Raw genomic sequence first — 16103 nt, 5'->3', positions numbered from 1 at the left:
TTTAGCATTGTGAACAGAATCTCCACCTGGTTTTAACAGTCTTGAAGGGAATGGGTCTTAAGATTTAGATGTGATATTTGAAACAAGCATTTGGAATAATTATGAGTGTTTTCTTAGTGCACGCAGGAGCACAAGTTGAGAAAGGCTCCAGGCCAGAGTGATAGGAAATGATGCAGCATGTATTGCATTCTCTGTGGTAAAAGCTATCTTGCTGCATTCCACTCTTTTCCTTGTGTCCATTCATTCTATTTGCTGAGAGTGTTTTTATTCTGTTTATCTGCTGTAACGTAGTTCTCTCTTTGCCAGACCCCTGTACTGTCATTATACTCAGTTACTGGTGTGTGGTTAGAAGAGCATTCTGCAGCAGCTTGCTATTCCCTTGTCCCCTGGCTGCACTCTTAGCATTATCATGAGCTTTTGATAATACGCAGTTGTGTAGTCTGCCTAGCAGTATCTTTTACAAGGAACAAAAGGTACTTTGATCTGGAGACTTACTAACTTTCAAGTAAATGTTCTTCAGCACATACCTCTTGTACATTCAGTGTTGAAACAGTGGTCTCCATCTCTTTCAGGAGCTGATTTTTAGATCACCCTTGCTATTTCTAGTTCCTTGGGGACAAATAATATTTAAGATATTATAATTTAATAGCAATGTCAACATATTAAGATATTAAACAGTGTTCAACATATTAACATTTTCTACACCTTGGTTTGCAGCCATGCAGGGTATACTTACTGCGGATCTTGTGCTGCCCATGCTTACAAACAAGTGGATCCTAATATTACGTAAGTATTGAAATTTTTCTTTACAAAGTGTAAGACAATGCCATTGCAATTCTCTGAGAAACTGAATGTGCTTTCTACATTCTTACACCACAAATTTTATTATTTTAATTTTGTACCCTTTTTAGTCTTTTATTCATCCCTTCTGTTGTAACATCATAAATGTTCAAATTGTTTGGATGTTACAGTAGAAAAAAATAATGCATTGTTGAAACTGAACATGTAAAGCACTATTTTAAAAAGTTATTGAGGTTTTGGTTGCTAACTTTTTAGAAGGGAGGGGGTTAACCCTGTTCTTTTTGCAGGTAATAACCTTCAATTTACTTTATTGTTTGATGTTCTACTTCTTTTATAAAAGCCTAAGAAGCTTTGTTTTGGTTTTGAAGGGTCACAGGGTGTCTTTGTTTCTTTTCCTTTCTTTCATTTGTTTTTTTTTGTTTTGTTTTTTGTTGGACATTTTGTTTAAGTATATTAAAAATCTTGATTATGAGTCTGCATTGGTTTTTCAGTGCAGGATTAAAGGCTGAATGCTACCAGGATTCTCTTCCTCTGTGGAGAAAGTGACCAGTGTGTGTATATAATATTTGAAGACAGTGAAAATTAGTTGTAATGATTTTAAGCAGACTTGTGTTTCTAACATCACAACTGTTTAAAAGAGGAGAAAAAACTCAACACACTACTGTAGTCTGTGCCTGCCTCTGAAAGTATGAATCCAGTTATTCTGTGTTAAAAAAATATAATTTTTAATGTGTTCTGCTGAGTGCAAGTTTTTTAAAGGACAAAAATTTAAAACACCTCCAATATTTACTTAAAGTATGTATTCTGAAATGTTAATATAAAAACTGGCTATGTCTGTCAGTTGCTTATGTGATAACATGTTGTAATGAAGAAAATGGTTTTGATTCTTGCTTAACTGTTGTAATCAAAGTGAAAGTAGCTTTATGGTGTGACAGATAACTAACTTCTCTAAAATTTCTAGAACAAGTTGCATTTCCCAGGCTCATTGACGTGGAATTGATAGACCTTTCTGGATCATTTGCTGTTTCACCACAAGGGATGTTTACAATTCATCTTTCAGCTGAACTGTTGCATGTTTGGATATGTTGTTTTCATGAACTCTGTAAAAAGTTTTAGTATTTTACTATACCTTGCTACAGCACTCCACATGTAAAGTAGGGGGGGAAACCTTTACCTGTCTCCCACCCCTTTAGTTCAGTGCCAGGAACAGAATGATATGATCCTGAATCTGAAAAGCTGAATTTCCTATAGGTTATGTTTTGTTTTTTCTTTAAGTCCTGTGGCAGGAGACCCTTAACATCTAATCAAGAGCCAGGAACTGAGGAGTTGATGAAATAACATCATGGTGACGTGTGAAAGCTTGCAGTGTCGGCTAAAGCTACGAATGTGCAGGTCCAAGTCCCTGTTGTTGATGCAACAGTGGATAAAAATAGCATTTGAGAATGACTTAAATTTGAATGTAGTGAAAGCTGAAGTAAAGCTAATCAAATAAGCAAAAAGCTCTGAATAGGTGATAAATCCATAATCCTCCTTTGAGGGTATGTATCTGTAATTGTTGAAGGTGTTATGTAACTGAAGGTTGTGTTATTCCAAGGAGAGAATCCAAAAAGCTTCTAAGGACCTATAACGCATCATTCAGCCTCCAACTGTGTCCAGTTGAACAAATTACCTAGCTGATGCGTGCTCTCTGATATACAACCTGCTTAAGAGGTTTAAGGCTATCTAAGCATTACTGAACAGATCCTGTGATCATTTCTGAGATATCGAGCAAGACCATGGGCTGATCTGTGGTCTTTACACACAGCAGAGTAAAACTCTACAGGTAACCACCAAAAAGTATCGCTTTGTACATTTTTACTGAACTTGTTGCTCTAAGCCAAGTGTCTGTACAATTGCAGCTGTCTGAACTGTGGGCTTTTGTGTTAACTGTTGTAGCCGAAAAATTTTCATTCTTGGGCCTTCCCACCACGTGCCCCTTTCCCGATGTGCACTTTCCAGTGTGGACATTTATAGAACACCTCTGTATGATCTCCGAATTGACCAAAAGAGTAAGTGCATGACAAAGCTTGCATTGTGACGATTGCTGTAGCTTGAGTATTAACTGGTACTGCAGTGCTGAGGACTCATTGCTGGGAACTTAATTACTTTTATATGTATACAAGTACAAACCTGTTTTACTGCAATGAAAGCTAACTTTGGACAGATTCTGGTGGTTGCAGGGACTGCTGTATTATAACCTTAATGTGTTGCTTGCTCCTGCAAGTAAAGAATTCTCAGTCTTTACTTATCTTTTCCATTCTGAATATGTGCCTCTTGACAAGTGGCCTTTAAAGGGGATCTTAAAATTAAAATGTGTCACATTTGAATAATAGCCTGCCACACATCTGTTTCATTATTCCATGAGGGATTCTGTCTGCAAAGAAAGATACTACTACAGTTGGTTTGAGTTTATTCCTGATAGAGGAGTAACAGAGGAACAAAAAGCTGCTTTTATTTGATGCATTATAGCATATGACTTTTTTAACTGGCAGAGAACCTACAGAACTTAAAATCTGATAGTTAGCCCATGAAATACCAGTCTTTTAGACTAAGCTTAGAGGTGCAAGGAAGAGAAATTTGATGTTTTGCCATTCATACATTTTGAGGTATACCTTAATAATACAGTATCTTTTGCAGAAGGACTGAGTAGCGCAGATGTGTGGCTATTTCATCATGACTGTGATGAAGCAACCTAGTTCAGGCTTTCTACATAGCACTTGCAGAAATTTCCTTAGGTAACAAGTGTTTTGGTTTCTGTAGAACTCCTTTATGGAGTGGAGAAGGAGGCATAGTTCCACATCAAATTCATCTAGTGGAGAGTTTTCAGAATGTCGAGATGACTGCATACCACCAGGAGCACTTGAGAGGAGAAAATAACTTATAAATGTGGATTACTTAATTTTTTGCTATCTCTAGATGTCATGATTCAATTAATAATTAATTGTATTAAATCGTAATACATCCAGGACTTGCTCAGCTGATCAGCAATTTATTATTTATTTTTCTATGTATGTATTTAAACATATGATGGCGTAGTTTGTGAAAATAAGGATTCATTGACTGGAAAATGGCATACATATTTTCAGATGTGTTTTTTTGTGTTACTGAAATTTTGTACCATGACTGAAAATCTTTTCTCAACATAGTAACACACTTATTTTGTAAAGTGGATCAATTATGTTTATCTTTGACTTGAATATAATTTTAATCCTAATTTTAAAAACAAGTGGTTTATGATGACAGCCCGTATAGGCAAATAAGTTTTTATATCAGGCTTGTTCATGTGAAGATGCACTGTAGCTTGCTTTATAGTGTTTTGTTGTTTGGCTGGGGTTTTTTTTTAAGTAGTAAAAATTAATCTTTAATTCATTTCAGTTTATGGAGAATTGTGGAAGACTGGAATGTTTGAGCGTATGTCCCTACAGACAGATGAGGATGAACACAGTATTGAAATGCATTTGCCTTACACTGCTAAAGCCATGGAAAGGTACTAGGGCTAACTACTACTTCTACAAGAATGAGCATTATGTGCATCAAATGTTTGAACTATGTGTGAAGTATGAAGTAATAATACCCTTTATGGTATATAATACACTCCACACCCACCAATAAAACTTTTGAGGAGGATAAGGACAGAGACTAGGATTAGATGCTGTAGTAGAAACTGAGAGGAGCAAACACCTGCATGATGAAATTGGAGCACCCCTTATAAACACGTTTGTATGTTTATATTGACTTAATATAGTTAAAATTAGACATGCCTTCATGAGTCTTTCTCAATACTTGGTTCTTGGTTTTTTGTTTTATTTGGGGGAGTTGTTTTGTGGCTTTGTTGGGCTTTTTTTTTCTTTTGCAATGCATCTCTGAAAGAAGTTCAGATACTCGTAAGTGTTTTCTGTGAAGTTTTAAATTTGTTCGGAGCATTCATATTTAATACTGATTTTTAAATTGGGGTACTGTCTGTGTTTGCTGTTTCAGATGAGTACTTTGAATAATTTTAAAGGCAATAATATTTGTCAGTTTGTGGTGGTTATTTGCCACACACATGCTTTTTTAATTCTATAGTATTTGTAATTTTTTCTGGAATATCAGTATATAATCTGGTTGCTGTCTTGAGTATTTTCATATATTTTGAAAAATTACCCAACATTTTGCAGCATCTATACAGGAAGAATTTCATTCTTACTGTAATTGCTGGTTTCTTTGTGTCTTGTCTTTGTTTGCCTGGTGTTTTCATATTGCAGCAAAGATAAATACTGTTGGGGGGTTGGTGGGTGTTTTCTGAAACTGAAGTACTTTCAGATTCTAAAACAACTTTCTAGGATGACCTTATTAAATTAACTGCATCTTCAACTCAGTAGTGCCCTTTTAAAACATTCTGCAATTTCAGTTAGCAAGCCCTGTAAAAACTTGAGATGTTACTTGAATTACAACCTCTTTTCTTTTGCTTATAAGCCATAAGGATGAGTTTACTATTATTCCTGTGTTGGTCGGAGCACTGAGTGAGTCAAAAGAGCAGGAATTTGGAAAACTCTTCAGTAAATACCTAGCTGATCCTAGTAACCTCTTTGTGGTTTCTTCTGACTTTTGCCATTGGGGTAAGTTTCACATCTCTTCATTATAAGATGAATATCCATAGTGATTTTCAGATAATGTATTTTATTGAACATTGAACATTTTAACTTCTGGTAAATGCATCTTTGAAATTAAAGTGCCTTCTGTAAAGTAAAAAGGGCTTTTCTGCTTTTAATCTAGAACAATAGATGAAAAATATAAATGTGGTAATGTGTTTTCAGTGTAGTGGAGGCAATAAATGGTGAAGGTGTATGGGTTTATATGCCTCATTCTTGTTGCAATAAAATAATTGTCTGAAGTTTCTTGCTCTTTTTACTCTTCTTCTAAGCACTTCAAAGCAACTTGCAAAATTAATTAGCTAAAAATTCACTGGACATGACAACATCCCTCTGATGGAAGTAAGCTTTGTATGTTTTACTGCTGGGTAAGGTAGCAGATGGAGTATTTATGCCAATTGATCAGAGCTATCCCAGTTCATCTTGGTGGCAGAACTATAAAGATTGCAGAAGCTTTGACTTCTGTCCTGCTTTAACACTTTATTTTTCTTTCAAGTGTAATAATAGCTGGAAAAGAGACTGCTTCAGAATGATATATTTTGTGTTACACAACAGGACTTCTTTTTTCATTGTCATCTTTGGTCAACTTATATAATTGCTTATTTTAATCATCTTTGAATTGTGAAATAGATGGAGGTATATAAGAATGACATGGGTTCTGTTATAGACAATGAATCATTTAGAGATGTTCATTAAATTATCACAAACTTCTTTTAGTTTTAGTTTACTGTGGATATTGTTGTCCAAGAAAAGTAGTCTGGCTTCAGGGTTGACTATGAAGAGGGATAGTGAAACAAGTGTTGTTTTACTTTTTAACTTATAGAATCGGATTCCAAGGCAATAACAGGCAATTAATAAGTGATACTGCAGTGTCAGTTCTACATAGGTTTTTCTTTAGGAATGTAGCTGCCCATCCTGTATTTTTTTTGTTTCATTTCTGGGCTGCTACTTTGATGATTGCCCTAAAAGTTCCTCAGTGGAGCTGAAAAGTATAAAATAATGAAGATTACTATTTTAAAAATATTATAATTGAAATTATTTAGTAAGTATTAGGGAGTGTTTTAGCTACGATTTTTCCCTTTTTTATTTTATACATGGTTTTTGTTTCAAGGTCAGAGGTTCCGTTACAGTTACTATGATGAATCCCAAGGAGAAATTTATAGATCCATTGAGCACCTAGATAAAATGGTAAGTTTTCAGATTTGGTGGAACTAACTAACAAATTTCTCCTGTACCTTACATTTCTTTGAACACTTTAGAAATTTCTCTAACAAAATCTCATAGATTAGCTATTTTATTGAATGCTTTTCCTGTGTTTACCATAGTAAGAATTTAGCTGTTGTTTTTAGCTAGTGTCCTCCACTTTATTGACTGAGCACAATATATTGTGGGTATAATCTAGTGAGCGTAATTTATGAGAATAAATGCATGTTTGCCTAGCTAAAATGCCCTAGTGTAATGTAATTCCTGTCCAAATACCCTCCTATGTTTTGGGAAGCAATAAGAGTTATGAACGGAGTATTGTGGTAGTTCAGGCTTAATAGCTGTAATACCTGCTTATCAAAACAGCATTGTGATTATGCTAATGGTTTCAGCAACATCCATTTTGAGGAGGAAATGCTGTACAGTATTGTGCTGGTGAGGAAAACAAAAGTCATCATTTCCTTGGGAGTGTTCTTTCCCCCTGCCCCTTACTCTATAGTAGGTGGTGGGGAAAAGCAGTAGGCTATACTTCATTCTGGGTTTGGCAAACAGCTAAAGGAATGCTAGATACATAAAGACCATGATGCCAGTTACGTGGCATTTTCTTTGCAGCCACAGCAGCCAAGGATTTCTTTGTAAATGAGAAAAAATTGTGTTAATGTTTGAGAGCATTCTTATGGCACAGAATAGAAGTAGTTCTTCTGGAAATACGTAACCTTCAAATTTATTTTAAAACTGTTTGGATCATTCATGTAACTTCTGTAAAATTTGTTAAAAGAAATAACTGTTGTTATTTAGGGCATGTTAACTTTTTTCTTGTCTTGAAAGAATAAATCTTTTCTGCTGGAGATCCCTGGAGCCTTTTGCTTTCTGTATTAACCTCTTTGTTTTTCCACTATTCATCGCTGGAATGGAAACAGTAAATTTGCCTTCATTCTATTTATACCAATTCTTGTTGTTGGTTGAGAGGCTTCTCTATAAAGACAAGTGTGTTTCTACAGAGTCCCAGAATTTGAAGCTCTGAGTGTTTTTGCAAGAGCAGATTAAGGTGCATTAGCATACATTAGTTTCCCCTTGGTAATTTCTGTGGTGAAAGCTTGTAGGAAGACTGGACTTTGATATTTAATTACTTTTAGTAAAATGTTGAAAATCTTGTCTACTGTTTAATACCTATGAAAATAATGTTCCAATCTTCACTTTAACTGGAAAACTAAACATGCTGCATGGCAATATACCGTTACTACTTTGTCTCTTTCATGCCATATATGAACACATTACCCTGTATTCAGACTCTAAAGAGTGGGTTTTGCCATTACTGGCTCAATAATTTTACTGGACTGAACTAGTGAAGCAATCATTTGAGTGCTTTGGGAGCAGGAAGGTATTCTGGGTTAAGATGAAATTGCTTTTCCTTAGAAATGCCCTTGTGGGAGGACAGTGGTCTCTTCCCCATTTAGACTGGACTTTAAGCATGGGTGCATGGCAATTTTCCTGGGTAGTGCATAAACAATGCTAAATGCTTTGGGCATTGAAGATTTACTAACCTGGTAGCTGCTCTGAGAAATTTTATTTGCTGTAGTGTTAGGTTAGCACCCTTAGACTCCAGCTTAAAAAACAGAGAGTAGTAAATATTGCTGGGCAGATGTTGGTTTCTCCATGATAGTTCTTAATGTGACTGTTGGTACTCTGTGGGTACCACAGTGCACCTTGTGAAGTGATTGTGAGGAAAGGAGTAATAATAGGGGTGTATTAAGGAGCAGTCCTCAAATGAAGAGTTATAATTGAGCAGCTGATGTGCAACGATTTGTTTGTATATCATAACCTGATATATATATATATATTTTTTTTTTTTAAATGAAAGTGGGGAACTATTCTGTAAGATGTCAGAGAACCACAGAATGGTTTGGGTTGGAAGGAACCTTAAAGACATCTATTTTCAACCACCTGTCATTGAAGAGTAATCATTTTTTTTTTGTTCAGGCTAGCCAGAAAATGCAGACTGCTCGCTTCAATCTTCACTGCCAGGTTGCTCCTTTTATATCTACTTGTGAAACCTTATGTCTCTCTTGGGTCAATAGGAGGATTCTGTTACCCTAGATTTTGAAGAGGGAGGATAATGCAGATGCTGAAGAGAGCAGCCAGAAATTGTGCAGGAGCCATGCATAGCATGGGTGGCTTCTCAGGTAGCTCTAATGAATTGCTGAGTTCTGGGTGGCTTCTGTAGTGCTGCTGTGGTGCGCCAGCACCTTTCACAGTGCCCCATCCTGGGAAGGCTTCTTAGCTTGAGCATAACGCATAAATGTGAAGAAGCAACTGAAGTAACTGGTTGTAAACTTGAGCCTGACCAGCCAAGGGATTATTGGAGCATAGTATAAAATAAGCCTTTGGTTGGTTGAGTTGGTTTGAGTTGGCTTGAGTTTGTTTTGGTTCTGGGGTTTTCTGTAAACTCACAGAAACTTGACCCTATAGGGGATGATATTTAAGAATGTAACTGGTTGTAATCATATTAAGAGCACTTGCTAAGATATTGCAGATTCCATTTGCAGTGTCTGGTTAACTGAGATATGCAATTTCTATGTGGTGCCATAATAACCATGTGATAAACTGCAGAACTGTGTGATGCATTTTTATCATGTGGATTTTGTTGTGTGTTTTAACTCTGTTGTAAACCATGCCTGGCTGAGTTAATTTGAATACTGAAAGTTATGAGCTTCATACTTCTGATTGTTAGAGAAATAAAACACAATCTGACAAAAATGTTTCTGTTGTTCCTGAAAACCATTTACACTGAGAAACAAACTTGGTAGCCTTTGCTCCTCTGCTGCAATGATTTTTGAATCCAGAAGACTGAAAAGTTTTGTACAGCTGAATGCTTATAGCATATGTGTTAATACCAGTTTCCTATGGGTTTTCTCCGATCTGTGATGTACAGAGCTCTGTTAGCATTTTCTGGGATGAACTGCATAGCTCTAAATGTTTTGCAGTGCTGAACTGTTCATTGAAATAAGCTTACTAGGCATTTTGATAAATTCATGTCCATTCGAGACACATGCTCAAATGCCTCTGCCCAGTATGTTCCAGTGACTTATAGCTACATAATGAGTCGCTCAGTTGAGCAGCCATTTTCTTTTTTTTTAAAGTTGTGGAAAGGTTTACAATGGATAAAACATATTCTTATGAGATCTTCAGCGTGTAGTTTCACTTGAGTGTTTCATTAAGGTTGGTTCTACTTTATGCTGCTATGTACTGACATACGCATTTTACAAGCAAATGGATGATTCAGAGAGGTGCTGCTTAAACTTTAGAAATGCAATGGTAACTATGTAGTCACTGCTAGTTAGAGGATAGCTGCCTTTATGGTTTTTTTGGGACTCATTTAGGTTCTGTAGATCTGGAGTAGCAGCTGTAATTACTGGCCAGGGGTCCAAACACCTTCTCCACTGTGGAAGAACAGCTCTTACAAGCAATGGATTAGCATAGTTTGATTTTATTTTCCATAGAATTTGTCTCTTTATGAATTCATTTTATGTCTGTTTTTAATTAAAAGTACACAAAGGTGCTGGTTATGGTTCCTGTTTGCTAATCCTCCCTGAGTCTCCTGGGAATCTCCACCTCCTCAGTTGCTGGCTGTGATCCAGTCTGAATAATTGGTATATCTGCCAGATCAGCCAGTGCTCTTGCAGTGTAGTTGAGGTACCATATTCCACTCTTGAGGTGGAGACTTCAGACAGACTGACTGCTTCCTGCATCGTGATTTCTACTTGCATCACCCACACTTCCCAAAAGCATGGGAAGGGGCTGGGAAAATAGCAGAAACCTTAAGAGAAACTCTCTCCCTTTCTGATACCAACCTCCAATTGTTCCCATGCAAAGTATATGTTTTTTTCTAACCTCTAAGGAAAACCTTCCTGTTTCATCAGCTACATCTAAGCAGCACAGCTATATGTCTTACTGAATTAGTGTTTCTGGAGCTCATTTACCTGGTGAAGGGAATTAATTCTTTTCAGAGGAAGGAAATACACAAGAGGATAGAGTCTACTAATACAGGCAAAATAGCAAAGCCATGATAAAACCCAGACAATAACTGATTTAGACTTGTTTTAAATTACTTTCATTGTATTTGATCTGCTCTGTGGGATGGGATATGAGTAGGCTGTATCTGGAGTTGTAGGATTCTTTTTGCTTTTAGGACAGCAAGTGTTTGCATATGGGGAAGGGTTTGTTTCCATGAATATGTTAGTTTTCATAGTATGACTCTGTGGGATCCTGGCTCTCATGGAGTGTGGATAGAGAAAAGGATGTATATATGTAACTGCCTTATGTAAAGTAGAAGTATCATCTTCTGGTTCTTAAGTCGTGCACCAACTTCATAGTGCTTCAGAGATGTTCTGGATTTGCTTTTTATGCACTGAGCAGATGGCTATCCTGTGCCCAGATCAGCTGCCTTGCATGAGTGATGTGTCCAGGATACATTACACTTGCTACATGCTTGAATTGCATGTTTGTGTATATTGATGATTTGTCTAGGGGTTTTGGACATCCAGAAGTCCTAGGCAGATGCTCAGCCCTGACCTCTGTTGTAGGGAGAGGAGATAGAAGCAAAAAATATCTCTGTTTTCTCCTTTTAGTCAATTTGCCTGCTTACTGCTATACAAAATCCTATGGAAGTAGGGCACCATTGAAGGTGGGGATCAGCTAGTCTGCAAGAGGAGCTTTTCTAACATGAGCTTCACTGGTATCTGCCGAGATAGCTTCACAGATATGTAGATCATTGACAGCTTTGGAAGAGCTCCTGCACTTTTAGTTTGGCAAGGAATAGCAACAAGATGACTACAAGCTATTGCCTTGATATCCTTGATACAAAGTAGAGGGGTTTTTCTTCTTGAAGTATTCTGTGTTGTCATAAATAGGTGATGTATAAACACCTGCTTATGAATGTGTGAAGTAATCATTGCAATTGGTTCTTTTTCAGGGTATGAGCATTATAGAGCAGCTAGATCCTGTATCTTTTAGCAATTACTTGAAGAAATACCATAATACAATATGTGGAAGGCATCCTATTGGTGTATTATTAAATGTAAGTAATGTTTGATTTGTTGAAAAATGTAACTTTTAGCAAGATGCTTACATGTATTTTAAACATAACATTGCTGGAGTATTCTTTAGTTCTAAAATGGCAAGTCTGGAATTCATTTTTCCAAGTGTTCTCAGTTTGGTCTCCAATTTCCATGTCTTGCTTATAGACAACTGTAAGCTCTTCCAAGGGTTGAGGGTCTTCAGTTCCCTAAGGGAGATGAGATACCATATGCCTTTTGAATTTCAATGAAATGCAATAATTCACTTTCTCTTGGCCCTAAATAAATTAATAAATCCATCTCCCTGAAGAAGTACATACTTAATCTTTTGAATCAGTACTTACAAACCTGTATATATCTTTCTGTATTGCTATTAGCTAGCTATTGTGAGTGCCTTATGATGTCTGGCAGCGTTTTTGGGTTTTGCAAGTAAGATGAGAGATTGCTTCTGTAAGTATTAGTGCAGTGCACTGTTAACTCATAAATTGATGGCAATTAGAATTCAGATTAACTGGTATTTTCTAGTTACTATACTCTGCTTTGGTGATCCAGTGCAGGCATAAACCTGGCTTACCTTAGTTATCTTTACATCTCTGCTGGAATGCTGCAGATTTGTCATATTGCTTGAGTGAATCTTGCTCTATTATTACTGTACTTCAAATCTGAAACCGGTAGCTTGTTAACCTTTTAAAAAGGGTAAATTTAGCTCACTGGAAATGTAATCTATATGAAGAACATATAGAGGGACCTTTTAAAGTGAAGTCTATAAAAGTTTGTATGAGCAGCATCAATATTGGGGATGCATGTAGCAAAATTCAGTAATATGACAACTTCGCAAAAATATCCAACTCTTAACCTCAGATAACGATTAATTTTGCAGTGAATCTGAGCTAAATTCTATTGATTCATTTTTGCCAATTGTCACACTTTAATAAATTATCTTGGTATGTTCTTTTTCCTTAATGGAAGAAATATGTTTTTAAAAGTTTTACTAGTGTTGGGTGTTTTACTGTAACATCTGCGTTTCTGTATGAATTCCCCATGGAAGTTAAAGCATTGTTTCCAAAGGATCTATTTTGAAAGTTTTTTAGTATTGCTCTGTAGAACTGCATGGATGTCCATAGCACAGCAGGGGCAGTGTTAGTGAATGAAATGGCACAAAAATGAGTTAGGTCCACAAATTACTCAGAGATGCTTATATTATTATGAGAGGTGGTGCAAGGACCCATGGAGGGAGCAGTAAAGACAGGACTGAGAGCTAGAAAATGTCATAATTTCACCAATACCTTTTTTTAAACAACTTTTTTTCTCTTTTCAGGCTATCAACGAGCTCCAGAAGAATGGGATGAATATGAGCTTTTCATTTTTGAATTATGCTCAGTCAAGCCAGTGTCGAAACTGGCAAGACAGCTCAGTGAGTTATGCAGCTGGAGCACTTATGGTCCACTGAACCGCTGAATGCTCAGGGATGGCACCTGCACACACCCTGTATATGGGGTCCCAGCCTAGCCCTTACAAAGATACAGTCCCTGGTCTTTGGGTATACTGAAACCTCAAACTAATAGAACTCTTCTTTTCTAGTAGGTGTAGTCCTTCCTTAGTTTCAACTCATTTAAAAATGCTTTCTTGTTTAGGACAGTGGAAGGAAGGCTGGTATCAAAACATTTTGTGTTTTTTATTTTCGGGGGAGGGAAGATAACGGCTATGAAGGCATGGTGGCAGACAGTCCTTACAAATACATGTAAAGCATTTACCGTATCCTGAATTTGCACTCTTTGCAGACCTGTGCACATATACTCAGCTTTCAGAATAGTTTTGCAAGTTGTAAACAGAAAAAGGGTGGAAGCTCTTGAATGAAAGTAAAAGGAAAAAAAAAAAGAAAACAACGCATTTATAAATGATCCTGTATTAGAATATAGTAAAACTCCAGTATAGTCAGTTACTACCCGTGATGTACAACAGATATCTTCTATTTTAGTTGCTAATAAAGGGCTACACAAACCAAAATAGTCTGATTTAAACTTATTGCTTTGTGTTCTGTATGTGGCTGCTTGTTATTAACATTCTTTATCCTCAGTTCATATGCTTGATAATTCAGCCCTTCTGTAAAATACTTCAGAATGTATTTTATACTCAACATTTGTTATGACTACTTCATTTCAAGATTTTTTTATCTTAAACCTGTACTGAGTTCAGTTGTGCAAAAGAACTTAAAAAACCTTTTGTATATCCTAATCTTTTTGGTTTACAACTATCTATAAAATAGTATCTTTTAGTATGTGATACAAATTTGTATCAAAAATACACTTTGAATGATTTTATGCTGTTTGGTTATTAAAGTGAAATAGATGCAGTATTTTTATTTGAAATGACGAACAGTAGCTTGAAAAAGATGACTCTTAAGAGTATCTATCAAGCGTTCATAGGCCACAAAAGCCATACAGTGTTAAGCTCAAGCAGTTAATTCTTCAGAGATTTAATTGGGAGGGGAAGGTGAGGCCTTTTATTTATTTTTTTAGTCTTTATTCTTTGACTGTAGGTAGAATTGCTTCATGTTCTTCAAATATCACACCTTAAGAGTTCCTGAATTTTCTTCCAGACAAAATAATGGTGTGATTATTTGAGTTATCATTCCTGAAGATTTCCTTTCGTTCTGATAAATGCAAAGTAGGAAGACAGTTCTGCCTCATTGTCTAAATGGAGATTTCATTCCCTGGTATTTCACCTGCTGTCAAGCAAACCTCTTGGTACATTCAGCTTTTCTGAGTGACAGAGGGGAATTTCAGAATTCAAGTTAGATTATCTTTGAAAGTTGTAAATTGCTGCATACAGAGTCTTTGCCTGAAAGCATACTAGACATGTTGTAATCTTCTCAAAATACCCTTTTTCAAACAGACACTTCTTACACCACTTCTATTTTATTTTGCTTATCACAGTTGGCCACCATTTTAGTAGTAAGAGATGAATGCTCCATTTACAAAATGAACTACTTTGCAGATGTTCAGAATCCATTCCAAATGCCAGACTCCTTTACATGTTTGTTGTTTCAGTTGCCTTATTGCTCGGCCTTGTTCTTGGAAAGTCTCAGCAGCAGACAGGTAAAAGAACTTTCAAATTACTTTGGGCAGACCAGCAGGAAGGCTCTGCTGGTAGAACTGAATTGGTAGCCAGTCTTTATAAATACTTGTCTGTGCCTTATTTTAAAAAGTACTTTTATCATGAAGGTGTTTATTTTTTTTTTAATCTTTGGTGAATACAAGTTTAATTAGGACTCAGGTTTCTTTTAGTCTTATGCCAAATGCTTAATGCCATTCTTGAAACACATAGTTAATTGGAATAGTGAAGTATATACTTTCTCCCTAAGGTAAACATAGTAATTAGTTTCTGAATACAAAAAAAAATGCCTGAGTTGCATCTCAGTTCTGTAAGATAGTTTTAATAAAAACAAAACTGGAAGAGCTTCAAGGATGTTGGTCAGCCATTTTGCTCAGCACAATGTTACAAAATACCTTACAGTGAAAGCACTTCACATGTAAACTGTGTAATGTATTTTGAAATAAAGTTTCTAATTAAAATGGGAATTTCTGTGCCTACTACTAATAACCAGCAACAACAGTTCAGAAACCCATCCAGAGAGAAATTTAAAGCTTGTGAAATTTGCTCTAACTTAGAAGGCTTTTTTGTAAAAACCCTGTATTGATTGAAAGTACAAAATACCTTTTGGTGGGGTTGGAGGGAGCTGACTTTCTGTGCTCTGTTTCCTGATGTGTGGTTTGAAATGTGCCAAGGGAAAAAGTAAATCATGTGCTGGAAAGATCTTCACTCAAGACTATAGTTTCATTATTTTAGCTTTATCACACACTTTAGTCTCACTTAAATATATGCTTGAATATAGCATTTTGGAACAGGGTGTTTGTGGTTTAAGACACTATGGAATGTTCCCAGTCCTGTTTGCTTTTGTGAAGGTTTCTTCTAAGCATAGGCTGAGCTTTGACCACTTTTCTGGTGCAGTAAGTCCAGCTAGGGACATGATACTCAGTCTGAAAATATTTTGGCATTTTAGAGAAATTTTCAATGCATAAAAATCTTGATTAAAATACTTCTTTGTTGGTTTTTTGTGTGTTCTTGCATTGTTCACAAAAGGCTTTTATGATTTTTTTTTTTAATGCTGCCTTTAAAAAGTGCTCTTAAAGTACTGTCTTCTTAATCCTTCAGCTTAAAGAGTTTGACACCTAAATAGAGCAGTATGTCATCCACTGCTCTAGGTTTAGACTGGCAGAAGCAGAAGGTGGTAGATGCCTCCATGGGCATCAGCAGCTACCTCTTGTTTCTAATCGAGTGTAACAAGGCCTAC

At 36.2% G+C, this 16103-nt stretch overlaps 1 protein-coding gene across 3 annotated transcripts in view; it reads left to right on the top strand.

Annotated features, from left to right (window-relative positions):
- The window catches only part of MEMO1 (mediator of cell motility 1), a 30081-nt gene extending 14751 nt beyond the window's left edge, over nucleotides 1–15330 (top strand). For 2 of the 3 annotated variants that reach the window (XM_034060958.1, XM_031046238.2), the window contains exons 3-9: nucleotides 718–786; nucleotides 2737–2849; nucleotides 4216–4327; nucleotides 5296–5438; nucleotides 6583–6659; nucleotides 11647–11751; nucleotides 13068–15330. In XM_034060958.1, the coding sequence (XP_033916849.1) occupies nucleotides 718–786; nucleotides 2737–2849; nucleotides 4216–4327; nucleotides 5296–5438; nucleotides 6583–6659; nucleotides 11647–11751; nucleotides 13068–13199 (751 nt within the window). In that variant the 3' untranslated portion in view covers nucleotides 13200–15330. Of the gene's footprint in view, nucleotides 1–717; nucleotides 787–2736; nucleotides 2850–4215; nucleotides 4328–5295; nucleotides 5439–6582; nucleotides 6660–11646; nucleotides 11752–13067 lie in introns of those variants that run through there. The other variant, XM_013128271.3, reaches the window with a different exon arrangement.
- Nucleotides 15331–16103: the final 773 nt, after the last annotated feature.

Source organism: Melopsittacus undulatus, chromosome 3 (genome assembly GCF_012275295.1).
Source record: "Melopsittacus undulatus isolate bMelUnd1 chromosome 3, bMelUnd1.mat.Z, whole genome shotgun sequence".
Classification (NCBI taxonomy): domain Eukaryota; kingdom Metazoa; phylum Chordata; class Aves; order Psittaciformes; family Psittaculidae; genus Melopsittacus; species Melopsittacus undulatus.
Note: the sequence above shows the minus strand (reverse complement) of the source record. Positions and strands in the feature narration are given on the sequence as shown.